The 15,816-nt window shown below is 42.0% G+C and overlaps 1 protein-coding gene across 3 annotated transcripts; it reads left to right on the top strand.

Annotated features, from left to right (window-relative positions):
• Positions 1-1,512: 1,512 nt before the first annotated feature.
• LOC110494054 (parathyroid hormone 4-like) lies at positions 1,513-15,543 on the top strand. 3 transcript variants are annotated; one of them, XM_021568746.2, is made up of 3 exons: positions 1,513-1,635; positions 13,993-14,081; positions 14,366-15,543. In XM_021568746.2, exons 2-3 carry the CDS (start codon positions 13,996-13,998, stop codon positions 14,673-14,675), a joined length of 396 nt encoding a protein of 131 aa, XP_021424421.1. In that variant the 5' UTR covers positions 1,513-1,635; positions 13,993-13,995; the 3' UTR covers positions 14,676-15,543. The 3 variants fall into 3 exon arrangements, with proteins under 3 accessions (XP_021424421.1, XP_021424418.1, XP_021424420.1); XM_021568743.2 differs by having other exon boundaries at positions 14,363-15,543; XM_021568745.2 differs by lacking the exon at positions 1,513-1,635 and adding an exon at positions 5,178-5,233 and having other exon boundaries at positions 14,363-15,543.
• The last annotated feature ends 273 nt before the right edge of the window (positions 15,544-15,816 follow it).

The following is a 15,816-nucleotide window of genomic DNA, read 5'->3' as shown; positions in this document are numbered from 1 at the left end:
GAACATTGCTAAAAAATGCACAAATAAGATATAATATTTCAAATGGGTGAATCTTTCATTTAAATCAATTAAAAGTAGCTTTGTTACCTCAACCTGATTTGAAAACACAAGGTTGGCGTCTCACAACAATGGAATCGTGTTGGAACTTTTAATGCCAACATGGTGACCGTTGAGAAATTCAAAGCATTAACCCAGCTGAATTATGTCTGCACATTTTAGTGGCCTTTTATTGTCCCCAGCACAAGGTACACCTGTGTAATGATCATGCTGTTTAATCAGCTTCTTGATATGCCACACTTGTCAGGTTGATGGATTATCTTGGCAAAGGAGAAATGCTCACTAACAGGGATGTAAACAAATTTGTGCACAAACTTTGAGAGAAATAAGCTTTTTGTGCGTGTTGAACATTTCTAGAATCTTTTATTTCAGCTCATGAAACACGAGACCAACACTTTACACTAGTGTTCAGTGTAGTTGGTTGCTGGTCAGAGGTCTTCAACAGTGAGAGAATCCAGCATTATAAACGCATACCGTAACTGCCCAAGCTCTTTTCTTTTTCCTTTTAATTTCTCTCTCTCGCCCACAGACCTTTAACGGCGGGCTGCATTTCTCACCTAGGGAAACCTGGCCCGGAAGGTGTCAAGACGACTGCATTTCCAATGGCAACTCTCTCAGTGCCGTGGTAACGGGAGACTCCACTGTGGCAGGTTCATTAGGGGGAGGGTTGTGTTATGTCAGAGAGCTGAAGAACAAAACAGCTCTAAGGCCCAGGCATCTTAACTAGTGGTGAGGTGAGGTGGGTATGCTAACAGAGAAGTTCAACCTACTGCCCACTCAGTCTCTTCTCTGTTTCTTCATGCTTGTGCTACAGTTTGTTGACTGACACTCAAGTTGAATCTGAATGCTCCTCACAATACCCAAGGACCCAAAGCATCAAGATGTTGCTGAATAGCCTTTGTCTTGTACTTCACAAACACTGTAAATAAGATTGATTTGGTATGCATTGGAATGACAAGCACCCCTATTCAAAGCGCTCTCTTTTGATTTAATGGTCTTTCAAAACTGTTTTTGAGAGAAATTGTTGGACAATGCTGATAAATCCTCTCCTCCTCCTACCTTTCATTAAACCAGACAATGTAGACAATACCTCAACTGATGAAAGCTATCCAAACCCCAAATCCTGAACATCAGAGGAATTCAATTATGCTGATACAAATAATCTGATGAATTGCACGTTTTCCCCTCACAACCCTACTTCCTCTGGGAAAAACACCAGTCAAAAGAGTAAAGACACTAGACAAAAAGCTTTGAAAATCCATTTTGGGATTGGAGTTTATTCCTACATTGACTTGGCAATTTGAACATACTGTATATTAGCATATCAATGGCAGGGAATTATTTGTGTCTCTATTTGAGGAAGGGAAAAAAACGGAGTGACATTTTATCTTTAGCAGTGTGACGTGTGACTGTGTAGCCTAATTAACGAGGGGTGTGGGTGTATGTGTGAGGTCAGCTATGGTGTGTGTGCAGGCGTGTGTCAGGGAGAGGTATAAAAGGTTAATGTCACCCTCTCTGGGGGCTAATACAGTAAGAGTCTGAGGAATCAGGGAAGACTATAGCTGTATCAGGGAATATGTAAGTACACCTTGATACCTTCTAATTTCCCCACAGGTAAACTGGCTAGAGATCAAATTAGAATTGACCATTACTGACTAGAGATTCTTGATTTCCGGGCGTGTGTACTAACTTTGTTTCAGGAATTTATCATACATTATGTTGTGAATTGAGTAACTACGTAGTAATCACTTTGGTAACTCATTTTAAATGTGTCAAGTCTGTTATTACATTTCAACATTATTTCACAGTATCTGCTATTACCATGTATGTCTGCATGACATAATTTTATTCAAAAAGGAGGTTTCCCAAACTGTGTGTTCTCCAAGGGCTATGCAAACAAACTCTGTATTACTCCAGTTGGTAATTACTAAAAGTCAACATGTCTTTTTTTTTGTGTTTCTGAGAGTTTGATTGATGATGAACAGATTAACACCTAAACGATGGATTAACATTAGAACACCGAAAATGTTGCTCGTTCTCAAAGGAATATGCAAATAGAGGCAGAGAGACAGTAGGATGCAGATGCAAAATTCATTTGGGCCATTGCTTGCGAACATTAGAAAAAGTTTCAGTTTAAACAATTTTCTCCGTCTCAAAATGTGCATCAGCTAATTACAATTGTTGACGTAGCTGCAAGAGATCAAATATATTCGTTAGCTATTCCCAACAGAGCTCTGCGCTAACCTGCACAGCTGGCCGGGATTATATCCGGTTCAAATCTCATATCAGCCAAATAAAATCGTTGGCATAGTTGGACCTGATCCAACATTCATTCACGAAAGCGCCCTTAACAGAAGTCCAACGGCACGTTGTGATAATCCGAAACAATGAGATTATGCGCGCTTGACTGACTTCTCCAACAGCGCTCTGTATAGAGTGCCTAGCTCTTTGAAATTGTTGCAGATTGTGGAATGGGCTCAAAACTCATATGTATTTATTTTTTTCTTTGAAATGTAGAATTACATTTATTGTGTTAGTGTGTTGAGAAGAGAAGTGCCGCCAAAACCTTGTAAATGAAGATTACGAATACATTTGATGAGGAGCTTCTTGCTGGAGTCCCTCTTGCAGACCAACACACAGGCTACTGGCAACGCTACCTAAATGACCATCTCTACTATAGGCTATATTACGTAGATGTTTAGGCCTACAATTCCGTATACAACATGTTATATCCATTATTATAATCACCCACTTAGCCACATATACGTTATTTGAATCGAGCGTCGAGGACCAGAAGTGAACAGTGTTTTCCTTTAAAAAAAAGAAAATGGCAGATGGGGAGGGGGGGCTCGAACCCATGGTCAATGATGTACGATACATTTAAATGTTGTATAGACCTTTATGGGTTTTTTTTTCTCATTAAAACACATGGATTGTGTACGAAACAGATTCGCAAAAACGTGTGATTTTGTCATATGTGAAAACATGCCTTTTAGAATTTTGTCTCATTTCAGTAGTAGCCTAGTGTAGCGCGGGGTATTTACACCTAAATATCTATTCCCGTAGCCAATACTACACCGCCTTTGTTATACACGAGCGGGAAGTCCTCAGTACTTAACTTCAACACAAGTTCTTCAAATCAGGAGTAGAGTCTGGGAATAAACAGGCCAGGTATAATACACAAATATAGATTTGATTCATAATAGGACTAATAGAAAGCTTAGACTGGAACTATCATCTTCAGCGCTTAGCACTCTGCACAGAATCATCTGGCCAAGGAATCAGAGTTATACCGTCATCAATATCATCATCATCGTCATTCAATAATCAAGGTATCCCATTTAAGTTCTGTTGAACTCTGGCCAACATACAAAACCTGCTTACCAACAACCCAGAAGGGCATGTCAACGGAGAAAGAGAGCTGTTGGGTAACTTTATTTGTGCCACTTTTGACCCCCTATGCACTTTGCCATATAATGGGTTACCTTCAGTTGACTCCCCTGAATACCTTTCAATATTGGTGACTTATTAGTTTGTAGCTCAAACGGTTCAGATTTTATAGACGATTGTGACAATTTTATTGTCCGAATCCTCTCATGTGCAGATAACATTGCGCCTGACATGGGGATTGTGAAAGCAATCTTTATATTGGCAAAAAGAGGTGATTGAGCTGCAGCCACTCCATCAAACGGTAAGGCTCTAGCATAAAGACATGGAGAGCTATTCAATATCCAAAATGATGTTACTGTTTGACTCACGGGCCACAGGCGCATCTATCAACTTACTTTTTTTATTATTAGATTGAGGTGCACCTGTGACTGACAGAGGCAGGAGGCTGTGTTCAAGAACCACAACAAACTTCAATCCCTTCCACCTTAATTTTGGAATGTGTCCTCATATTCGACACAAAGTAAAATAAGCACTACTCAAAATCTCTGAAAGAAATAAGGATAAAATAAGGATAAAGGGTAATAATGCAAAAACACACCATATAAATAAAGGTTTGGTCAAAAAAATAACATGCAAAAGGCACACTCGAGATACTTAAGGGATAGTAAATATCAAACCACCATGCAAAAAGACAGAGCGAAAAGGTATGAAATCTCATCACCAGTCAGTTGACTTGGGAACCATAACCATATGCAGTACCAGTCAAAAGTTTCATCACTGTCACCTTAGAGAGCCTTTTTATTTCTCTATTTGGTTAGGTCGGGGTGTGATTTGGGTGGGCATTCTAGTTTTCCTATTTCTTTGTTTGGTCTGGTATGGTTCCCAATCAGAGGCAGCTGTCTATCGTTGTCTCTGATTGGGGATCATACTTAGGCAGCCTTTTTCCCCCCTTTAGTTTGTGGGATCTTGATTTTGTATAGGTGCTGTGTAGCCTGCAGAACTTTACGGTCGTTTTGTATTTTGTTGGTTTTTCGGTGTTCATTTTTAATAAAGTAAGATGTTCGCCTACCACGCTGCACCTTGGTCTAATTCATCCAACGAGCGTAACAGAAGATCCCACCACAAACGGACCAAGCAGCGTGGGACCAAGCAGCGTGGCCAGGAGGAGCAGACATCCTGGACATGGGAAGATATCTTGGATGGTAAAGGATCCTGGACGTGGGAGGAGGTCATGGCCGGAAGGGATCGCCTTCCATGGGAGCAGACGGAGGCAGCGAGGGAGGAACAACGACAACACCGGGGTTCGTGTCCACAAAGACAGCCCAAAGGACAGTCCCCCAAAAAATTGTGTGTGTGTGTGTGGGGGGGGGGTCGGTCGACCCAGGGAGAGTGCCAGAGCCCGTCTGGCATTCAGTAGAACAGTGCGAGGAGGGATACCGGAGAATGGAGTTGGTGAGGAGTATGCGGCAACGTAGGCAATTGGAGGAGCGTGTCACCAGTCCAGTGCAATCTGGGCCGGTCCCACGCATCAGGCCTCCAGTGCGCCTCCCCAGTCCGGTACGTCCTGTGTCTCCTCCTCGTACTCGCCCTGAAGTACGTGTCACCAGTCCGGTACGTCCTGACCCTGCTCCCCGCACTCGCCCTGATGTACACCTCCACAGCCCAGTACGTCCTGTGCTACCTCCCCGAACTCACCCTGAGGTGCGTGTCACCAGCCCGGTGCCACCTGCATCAGGCCTCCAGTGCGCCTCCTCAGTCCAGTACGTCCTGTGCTACCTCACTCGCAGTAAGTAAGATATTCGCCTACAACGCTGCTCCTTGGTCTAATTCATCCAACGAACGTAACACACACCCACTCATTCAAGGGTTTTCATTAGTTTGACTTTTCTACATTGTAGAATAATAGTGAAGACTTCAAAAATATGAAATAACACATGGAATCATGTAGTAACCAAAAAAGTGTTAAACAAATCAAAATATATTGTATATTTTTTAGATTCTTCAAAGTTGCCACCCTTTGCCTTGATGACAGCTTTGCACAATCTTGGCATTCTCTCAACCAGCTTCACCTGGAATGCTTTTCCAACAGTCTTGAAGGAGTTCCCACATACTGTATGCTGAGCACTTGTCGGCTGCTTTTCCTTCACTCAGCGGTCCAACTCATCCTCATCTCAATTGGGTTGAGGTCGGGTCATTGTGGAGGCCAGGCCATCAGATGCAGCACTCCATCACTCTCCTTCTTGGTCATATAGCCCTTACATAGCCTGGAAGTGTTTTGGGTCATTGTCCTGTTGAAAAACAAATGATAGTTCCACTAAGTGCAAACCAGATGGGATGGCATATCACTGCAGAATGCTGTGGTAGCCATGTTGGTTAAGTGTGCCTTGAATTCCAAATCACAGACAGTGTCACCAGAAAAGCACCATCACACCTCCTCCATACTTTACGGTGGGGAACCACACATGCAGAGATAATCCGTTAACCCGCTCCTCATCTCACAAAGACACAGTGGTTAGAACCAAAAATCTCATTTTATGGTTAGAACCATAATCTCAATATTATATATTAAACTCACTTCCTTGGCAACTCCCTTCGCAACAGATATGCGAAACACAAGAAGTAAGAATGCTCTGACTTCTGCGGAAATGCTACACGGCCACTGCAGACGATGTCAGATTGACCATGTAGCGGCTCTTACGCGCTCATTGGTTACACTGATGGCATGGGCCATTTCTCGGCCTGCACCCCACAGCCAAACCAAACGAAGAGCCCAGTCCCTCTATGCTCAACCGTGTTTTGTCACTGAGGCAGCCATAAACTCTGTAACAGAGAAGCACTCTTCTCAGCAACATCCCCTCCAACTTCCCTCATGGCAGTGACACCTCCAACCTACTTACCCAGCCGCCAGGCCACAAGCCACACACACTGTGATGGAATTATGGACACAACCGTGCCAAGTACCGCTCCTTAGCGCATCTCAATCCCACTCACCCAAACACCACAGCGCACACCAGGCTTCAGAGGCTCCCTAAAACCAAGGCCAACCCAGGGCCGCACACAAAATCATAATGCACCAATACCAGTAGCGACCCGTCATCAAGGGCAGGTGGATCAGAGCACCTGTTTTGAGCCAAACCTGTTTAGTGCCTGTTTTGCACGTTATTTTGGAATTAATCAGTTTGCAAATAATGTTAAAACATTTTTTTTTTTTTTAAATAATCATTGAGTTAATAAAGCTGCATACAAACATGGTCTATTTTTTTTCTTTCTTATATAAGGAATCTCCAAAATGCAGGTGTTCCAGCCTAGCTCAGTGCTTTCTGTGGTGGTGGGGCAGCCAGCGGAAATTACAGAGCCTAGGGGTTGGTAATGTTCTATAGTTGCGCTGTGATTGGCTCAGTGTTCTGTCACTCATGGGGACACTATGTCACCACAAAATCTACGGATAGAGCTCGAAAATGCCCATCCAAGGAGGCTCAAAGTCATTGGCCACAGATAAAATGATGTAAAATCACATACCTACAGTAGCTTTGATTGGACATCATACTTTCAAAATCAAATCTTAGCTAGCATTCATCATCATGAATCAAGGCAATCTACTGGCAAATCCTTTTAATTTCTTGTCATATGAAGAGAAATAATAGATCAAATGTTTCGGTGATCATCGGCCATTGGACACAAACAATACACAACAAGTTGGAAATCATAAATTCACAAAGAGTGGTTTGGAAGGAATCATTGGCTAACTACAAACATTGTAAAGCAATCACTAGCCTGCTATTCAATGGAGTGGGTGTGTGGTCCAAGTCTGGTTTTAATGGTCTCTTCTCCAAGCTTAAAAGGATAAACATTCAACATTGGCCATGCTGTCAATCCAGCATGACTTCTGCCATGCTCAAAACAACTGCAAATCTCAGACTTCAGTGAGTTCAAGACAACTGGAAACTCGGAAAAAAACGAGCTTCCACTGGGAAAATACTTTTTGAATGGTTATCCAACTCTGAATTGCAAGTCGGGAACTCGGACCTCATTCCTGAAGTTCACTGACGTCATCATGATTCAACCCTGTTTTTTTTCAGAGTTCCCAGTTGTCTTGAAAGCACCATAAATCCAGAGAATGACAGACCACGAAGGACCACCACCACACCTTCCTGTTCAAGTGAGCATAGAAAAACAATGGGAGTCCAAAAGTGTAGTGTATGCTGCTGCATAAATCATGTAATATGCCAGGAAGTGAATGAGGCTGAATTTAACTGTTTCGCTGCCAGACAAGGCTCCGCTGAAAGCCAGGTGTAGCAGTGGTAAGGTGTTGGGACTGCTGTTGGGACAGTTTTATGTAAACCCTAACAGTTTGTTGGCACGGTTTGTCACCATTATAGTGCAATTCATGTATTGTTTAGTGTTATGATGTGTAGTGTAGTGGCTTTGCTGGTGTGCATCAAAAAATAAAAATAAATGCCCCACAAAGTTTTACATGCTAAAATCGCCACTGACCAATACAATAGTTTATATAAAGTTAACTAATAGGCAACCCAAACAATTATATTCAAATACAGGTCTCAGAAAAACAAATAATATTTTGAATATATTTAAGTTATTTGAATGAGAAAACGGTGTAATTGATGGCTACCAAAAACTACAACAGTTAGTTGAATTAGTCTAAATCTATTTTATTTTTTATTTAACTAGGCAAGTCATTTAAGAACAAATTCTTATTTTCAATGACGGAACAGTGGGTTAACTGCCTGTTCAGGGGCAGAACGACAGATTTGTACCTTGTCAGCTCGGGGTTTGAAATTTCAACCTTCCGGTTACTAGTCCAACGCTCTAACCACTAGGCTACCCTGCCACCCCTATGATCATAAGCGCAATTTCTGAGGGAAATGGAATCACCTCAACACTAGTACAGACCACTTTTGTAGCTTCAAAATGACTAACAGATATATTTCACAATGAGTGAGACAAAGGTAATGCAGTAACACTTGACAAAGTTACTACACATGTGTAGTAACTTTGATTACAATAGAAACATTGTGGCATAGGACTTTGGAAATCACATAATAATGGCATTATTACAGTCACTATTCCTTGTGTACTCTCAGCTCATTGCTATGCAATTACCAAAGTATTATATAACAATGTAAAGTGTTACTGAGAATGCTAACAGTAACAGAGCATGGCTATTAAGTCTTGAAAGGGTGACTGCCTGCTTGAATCAACTACTGCCAGTGCCGGACTACAGCATTTGAGGCCCCGAGGAACAGACCTTTTTTTTTTAAGAAAACGGCTAATATCCTGCAATTCTACACTTTTTACCATTGGGCAGAAAAAAATAGTATTGTTTTATAGCTCATCTCATGCTTTTGTTCACATTTTGACAGGAAGCTGAGAGAGAATTTTGCCATTTTAAAGCTAAGTTTTGGTTCTTCTACACATTTTTCCATGGGGTTGAGAAAGTTGTAATCCTGTAATTTTACACCTTTTGCTAGGGGGGGGGGGGGGGGGTTGTGGGCCCCCTTGAGGTGGGGCCCCCGTTTGGTAATCTGGCCCTGACTACAGCCAAGGTAGGTTGAAAATCATGTTACTTTGTATTCTGAGTAACCGATCTCTAAAGATGGCATAGTGTGTTTGAAACAAGAACACTTGCCCTCAGATGAACAAGGACTTTCAAAGTGTTATTTTTAATCATCCAAATTACTGTTTGCAAATTTTGCAAATGGCTTTGAATTATACTGTTCAGTATGTTCAGGTATCATAAAATGAATTGCAGCTTTCCAGATGTTTTAAAATGCCATGTTCACAAGTACAGTGAAATGCCTTAATTGCAAGCTCCAAACCCAACAATGCAGTAATCAATATCCATTTAGCACTAAAATTAACATAAGGTATAAAAAATATATATGTATAGAGTCTTCTTGGGTATGAAGCTACAAGTTTGGCACACCTGTATTTGGGGAGTTTCTCCCATTATTCTCTGCAGATCCTCTCAAGCTCTGTCAGGTTGGATGGGAACATTGCTGCACAGCTATTTTCAGGTCTCCCCAGAGATGTTAGATCAGGTTCAAGTCCATGCTTTGGCTGGGCCACTCAAGGACATTCAGAGACTTGTCCCGAAGCCACTCCTGCATTGGCTTGGCTGTGTGCTTAGGGTCGTTGTCCTGTTGGAAGGTGAACCTTCGCCCCAGTCTGAGGTCCTGAGCACTCTGGAGCTGGTTTTCATCACGGAGCTCTCTGTACTTTGCGCCGTTCATCTTTCCCTTGATCCTGACTAGTCTCCCAGTCAATGCCACTGAATAAACATCCCCACTGCATGATGCTGCCACCACCATGCTTTACCGTGGGGATGATACCACGTTTCCTCCAAACTTGGCATTCAGGCCAAAGAGTTCTATCTTGATTTCATCAGACCAGAGGTGGCTTTTGGCAAACTTCAAGCTGGCTGTCATATGCATTTTACTGAGGACTGGCTTCCATCTGGCCACTCTACTGTACAGGCCCGAATGTTCAGTTTGGCAGGGCGGCCAGCTCTAGGAAGAGACTTGGTGGTTCCAACCTTCTTCCATTTAAGAATGATGGAGGCCACTGTGTTCTTGGAGACCTTCAATGCTGCAAAAATGTTTTGGTACCCTTCCCCAGATCTGTGCCTTGACACAATCCTGTCTCGGGGGCTCTACAGACAATGCCTTCGACCTCATGGCTTAGTTTTTGCTCTGACACGCACTGTAAACTGTGAGACCTTTACAGTGCCTTGCGAAAGTATTCGGCCCCCTTGAACTTTGTGACCTTTTGCCACATTTCAGGCTTCAAACATAAAGATATAAAACTGTATTTTTTTGTGAAGAATCAACAACAAGTGGGACACAATCATGAAGTGGAACGACATTTATTGGATATTTCAAACTTTTTTAACAAATCAAAAACGGAAAAATTGGGCGTGCAAAATTATTCAGCCCCTTTACTTTCAGTGCACCAAACTCTCTCCAGAAGTTCAGTGAGGATCTCTGAATGATCCAATGTTGACCTAAATGACTAATGATGATAAATACAATCCACCTGTGTGTAATCAAGTCTCCGTATAAATGCACCTGCACTGTGATAGTCTCAGAGGTCCGTTAAATGCGCAGAGAGCATCATGAAGAACAAGGAACACACCAGGCAGGTCCGAGATACTGTTGTGAAGAAGTTTAAAGCCAGATTTGGATACAAAAAGATTTCCCAAGCTTTAAACATCCCAAGGAGCACTGTGCAAGCGATAATATTGAAATGGAAGGAGTATCAGACCACTGCAAATCTACCAAGACCTGGCCGTCCCTCTAAACTTTCAGCTCATACAAGGAGAAGACTGATCAGAGATGCAGCCAAGAGGCCCATGATCACTCTGGATGAACTGCAGAGATCTACAGCTGAGGTGGGAGACTCTGTCCATAGGACAACAATCAGTTGTATATTGCACAAATCTGGCCTTTATGGAAGAGTGGCAAGAAAGCCATTTCTTAAAGATATCCATAAAAAGTGTTGTTTAAAGTTTGCCACAAGCCACCTGGGAGACACACCAAACATGTGGAAGAAGGTGCTCTGGTCAGATTAAACCAAAATTGAACTTTTTGGCAACAATGCAAAACGTTATGTTTGGCGTAAAAGCAACACAGCTCATCACCCTGAACACACCATCCCCACTGTCAAACATGGTGGTGGCAGCATCATGGTTTGGGCCTGCTTTTCTTCAGCAGGGACAGGGAAGATGGTTAAAACTGATGGGAAGATGGATGGAGCCAAATACAGGACCATTCTGGAAGAAAACCTGATGGAGTCTGCAAAAGACCTGAGACTGGGACGGAGATTTGTCTTCCAACAAGACAATGATCCAAAACATAAAGCAAAATCTACAATGGAATGGTTCAAAAATAAACATATCCAGGTGTTAGAATGGCCAAGTCAAAGTCCAGACCTGAATCCAATCGAGAATCTGTGGAAAGAACTGAAAACTGCTGTTCACAAATGCTCTCCATCCAACCTCACTGAGCTCGAGCTGTTTTGCAAGGAGGAATGGGAAAAAATTTCAGTCTCTCGATGTGCAAAACTGATAGAGACATACCCCAAGCGACTTACAGCTGTAATCGCAGCAAAAGGTGGCGCTACAAAGTATTAACTTAAGGGGGCTGAATAATTTTGCACGCCCAATTTTTCAGTTTTTGATTTGTTAAAAAAGTTTGAAATATTCAATAAATGTCGTTCCACTTCATGATTGTGTCCCACTTGTTGTTGATTCTTCACAAAAAAATACAGTTTTATATCTTTATGTTTGAAGCCTGAAATGTGTCAAAAGGTCGTAAAGTTCAAGGGGGCCGAATACTTTCGCAAGGCACTGTATATAGACAAGTGTGTGCCTTTCCAGATCATGCCCAATCAATTGAATTTACCACAGGTGGACTCCAATCAAGTTGCAGAAACATCTCAAGGATGATCAATGGAAAATGGCTGCACCCGAGCTCAATTTCAAGTCTCATAACAAAGGGCCTGAATACATATGTAAATTAGGTATTTCTGTCTTTGCTGCATACATTTGCAAACATTTTTAAAAACCTGTTTTCGCTTTGTCATTAAGGAGTATTGTGAGTAGATTGAAGAGGGGAAAGAAACAAGTTAATCAATTTTAGAATAAGGCTGTAACGTAACAAAATTTAGAAAAAGCCAAGGGGTCTAAATACTTTCCGAATGCACTGTATATGAACAGAAGTATGTGGACACCCATTCAAATGAGTGGACCTGGCTATTTCATCCACACCCGTTGCTGACAAGTGTAGAAAATCGAGCCCACAGCCATGCAATCTCCATAGACAAACATTGGCAGTAGAATGACCTCACGGAACAAATTGTTGCGTCATATAACAAACGTGCCCACTGCTATTGGCAGGTGCGCTCCTACCAACAGCTTGCGGGTATAACAGGGATGGGCAACTGGCCCCCCTTTTGAAGGCCCTCGGTTCAACCAAACCCCCCTACCCCCAGTACAGGCCTCAAATTACTGTTGCGAGTAAGGAGAGTAGAATAAACAAGGTGCAATTTCAAAATTTGGTTGTGCGTCAGCAGTTTGATTAGTATAGTCAATTAGCCCATGTCAGCTAACATATTTTATATAGACAAGTTAGCTGGCCGAAAAACCATCTAAACGTGTTAAAAGAGAGCGAGATTATTCCAATTTATCAAATGGCAGCCAAAGATCGATTATCATGTCACCAGAATAAGACCCTCGATATTTATTGGAAAGGTGCATCAAGCTCATCGCCTTGCATTTTTACCACCTTGTGATGTTCATCATAATTTAGTTCATCTGTAGCCTATTAAAACGGCATGTCGTAGTACGAGGACCACACAAAATGTCATTAGGTGACTCCAAGTTTACTTCGATATGATGGTTATTATATCAATATTTGCGCATGAAAGCGTTTCCACCGCCATTTCTCACATAATGAATTGTGCAAACCCCAAAAAGATCCCACCTTGTCTTTTGTTTTTAGATTTGAAACTCTTCAAATAGGACGGTCAGACAGATTGGAATAGCATACTCATTCCACAAATATGTAGTCACCTCAAACTAAGCTATTTGTTCCACCGACTCAATCATTACATTCCACAAAGCATACTTCAAACTATAGTTATCCCATGTCTATGCTAAAAAAGATTACCTTCAAATGATCTAATTTAACGCTTAAAATATTCCAATGCTCCGTTCTCTGCCGACTGTCGTCAAACATAAAGTGGGGGATTTACCGAAACTAAAACACAGGTTCTTTAAATGTGGAGCATGGGAATTAACAGACCAGGTATAAAACAAACATCTATGTGATTCACAATAGAAAGTTTAGACTGGAACATCTTCAGCGCCTTCCACTCTGTAAAGAATCTTCTGATCAGTTCAATCATCATCACCACCACCCATTATTAAATAATCAAGCTATCATATTTAAGTTGTTTAACTCCGGCCAACATACAAAACATACCAACAACCCAGGAGGGGACGCCAGGGGAGAAGGAGAGCGGCACCAACGGAGATGGGCACCATAGAACATCACTAATGATTCAAATCTATTTTCGCTGCACCATGGGCGCCTCTCCCATCCTCCTATGACATGTCAGCCTTTACCATTGTTAGGGTATACTCTGAAACAAAAGTTAAGCACAGATTTCAGAATCACGCCCTTAAATAGAACGAGGTACACCTTTGACTGACAGAGGCAGAAGGCTGTATTCAAGAACAACAAACTTCAACCTGTTACACTAGTCAAGGATGCAGAATTTGTTACAGGAAATAATCACTGTCACTGCTCAGGTTAGCATGGGGATACATGTGCCAGGTTATGTAATGGGAACAGCTAACATGTAGCGTTTGATCACGTGCAACTACTTCGACGGTTTTAATTGGCTGACGCGCATTTTGAGACGCAGAAAACGTTTGAAATGAAACTTTTTCTAATGTTCGTAAGTATGGCCCCAGTGAGTTTTGAGGAATTACATGAAGTTTTTGTGAACGTTCGATCTCTGCAGACGATGCTGGTATCCCAAAAGCATGTGCAGGCCGTTGCTGTCATGGTTCTTGTCGTCTTCACAGTCGGTCACTGTCAGGAGAATGAAAGGTAAGTCTCTGGTTCCTCTTAAGGTTAATTCCTTTATTGTTTTTTATATATACTTTTAAACATGCTGAAAGTTCCTGAAGTCTATTTTTCACACCTTGTATTTGTTGCGAGCAAACTACACACTACAGCTCTCTCCTCCTTGTCTCTCCTCCTTTATCATCTTTCTATCACATTATTTTCCTGAAGATATTACTGTACTCCTCTCCCTCCCTGCTCAATAATACATATCTCTGCCCCCCTCACCCCTCCTCTTTCCTCTACTCCCCTCCTCTCCACTCCAGCAGGCGAGCGGTAACGGAGCACCAGCTGATGCATGACCGTGGCAGGACCATCCAGAGCCTGAAGAGACTCATCTGGTTGTCCAGTGCCATGGAGGGTCTCCACACTGCCCAGACCCGCTCCTCCTCCCTGCTGCCCCCCACCGCACTTAACCCCATCCCGCGCTACACCCCGGGCTTCTCCCCTGCCCTCAAACCACACTCTGCTGGCTCACAATCTGGGGAGGCCAGCAACAACCACAAGGGGTCACTGGAGAGACTTATGAAAAACTTCTTCAGCCCCAACCTCATGGACCTCTCTGAGGGGGAACCATAGACCCCGCAACTCTCAGAACCATCTCTATTTCGCATTCTGTGTCGCTGCTTTGATTGTCAATGAGTATGTTAGCCTACTAAAAGTCTGCACATGAAAATAAAATAGACCATGACTTTTATTAATGGGTATCTGCTTTGAGCCTGCTATTTTTGGCATGTTTTTCACCCATCAGATCTCTCAGCCTGGTCTCATAGACTAGACGTAACATAGTAAATGTAAATACGGGACACTCAAATAAACTAAAGTAGGGTGGGTGGGGCGTGTAACGCGATTGAGGTTGCGAGTTTAAATGTCATCAAGGAGAACTTGAGCATTTTTGCTAATTAGCAACTTTCAACTACTTACTACATTTTAGCTACTTCGCCTAACCCTTTTAGCTGATCGTTCCCCTAACCTTAACTCTTTTAGCTAAACCTAACTATAACCTTAACCCTTTGACATAACTCCTCAACTAAACTCTAACCCCAACCTCAACCCCTATTCTAGCTAACTTTAGCCAGCTAACTAACGTTAGATACCTGGTTAGAATTCGTAACATATCATACATTTTGAAAAATATAACATATTGTATGTTTTTCAAATTCATAACATATTGTACATTTTGTAAATTCGTAACACATAATATGAATTTTAATTTGTAACAAATCATATGAAATGGGTGATGGACATCCACAAATGAATACATGTGATAATGTGATATCAAAGGTAGCATATCATACTAAATGGAGTGACTCGGATTTACATGCAGAGTAATACTAAATGCTCTGAGACCAGGTTGGATCTCTGTGAAGATGTACTGTAAATGTCAACTAGTGCTGTATGCAACAATGCATGGTCGTCTCATTAAAATACTTTTTCTTTATCTGCTGATGATGATCGCAATCATTCTTAATTGATTCTTAATTTACTCTAATGTTCTGTTGAATTTCTTTATTAACCCAGACCCAGAAATATCTGCAGATTGCTTTGACTCCCCTGCCTCTGCTGGTCGTTCACATATTCCCAGTGTATCAGTGCTGTAAATATTGTGCGATGAACATTCCACAGTCTTTTAATAGAACCCCTCTATTATAGAACCACTCTAATCTGTGAATAGTGGCTGATTGGCGCTCGGTTGTCCCATCAGGAGACTAGAGGCAGT

This window comes from Oncorhynchus mykiss, chromosome 17, assembly GCF_013265735.2.
Source record: "Oncorhynchus mykiss isolate Arlee chromosome 17, USDA_OmykA_1.1, whole genome shotgun sequence".
NCBI classification, from domain to species: domain Eukaryota; kingdom Metazoa; phylum Chordata; class Actinopteri; order Salmoniformes; family Salmonidae; genus Oncorhynchus; species Oncorhynchus mykiss.
Note: the sequence above shows the minus strand (reverse complement) of the source record. Positions and strands in the feature narration are given on the sequence as shown.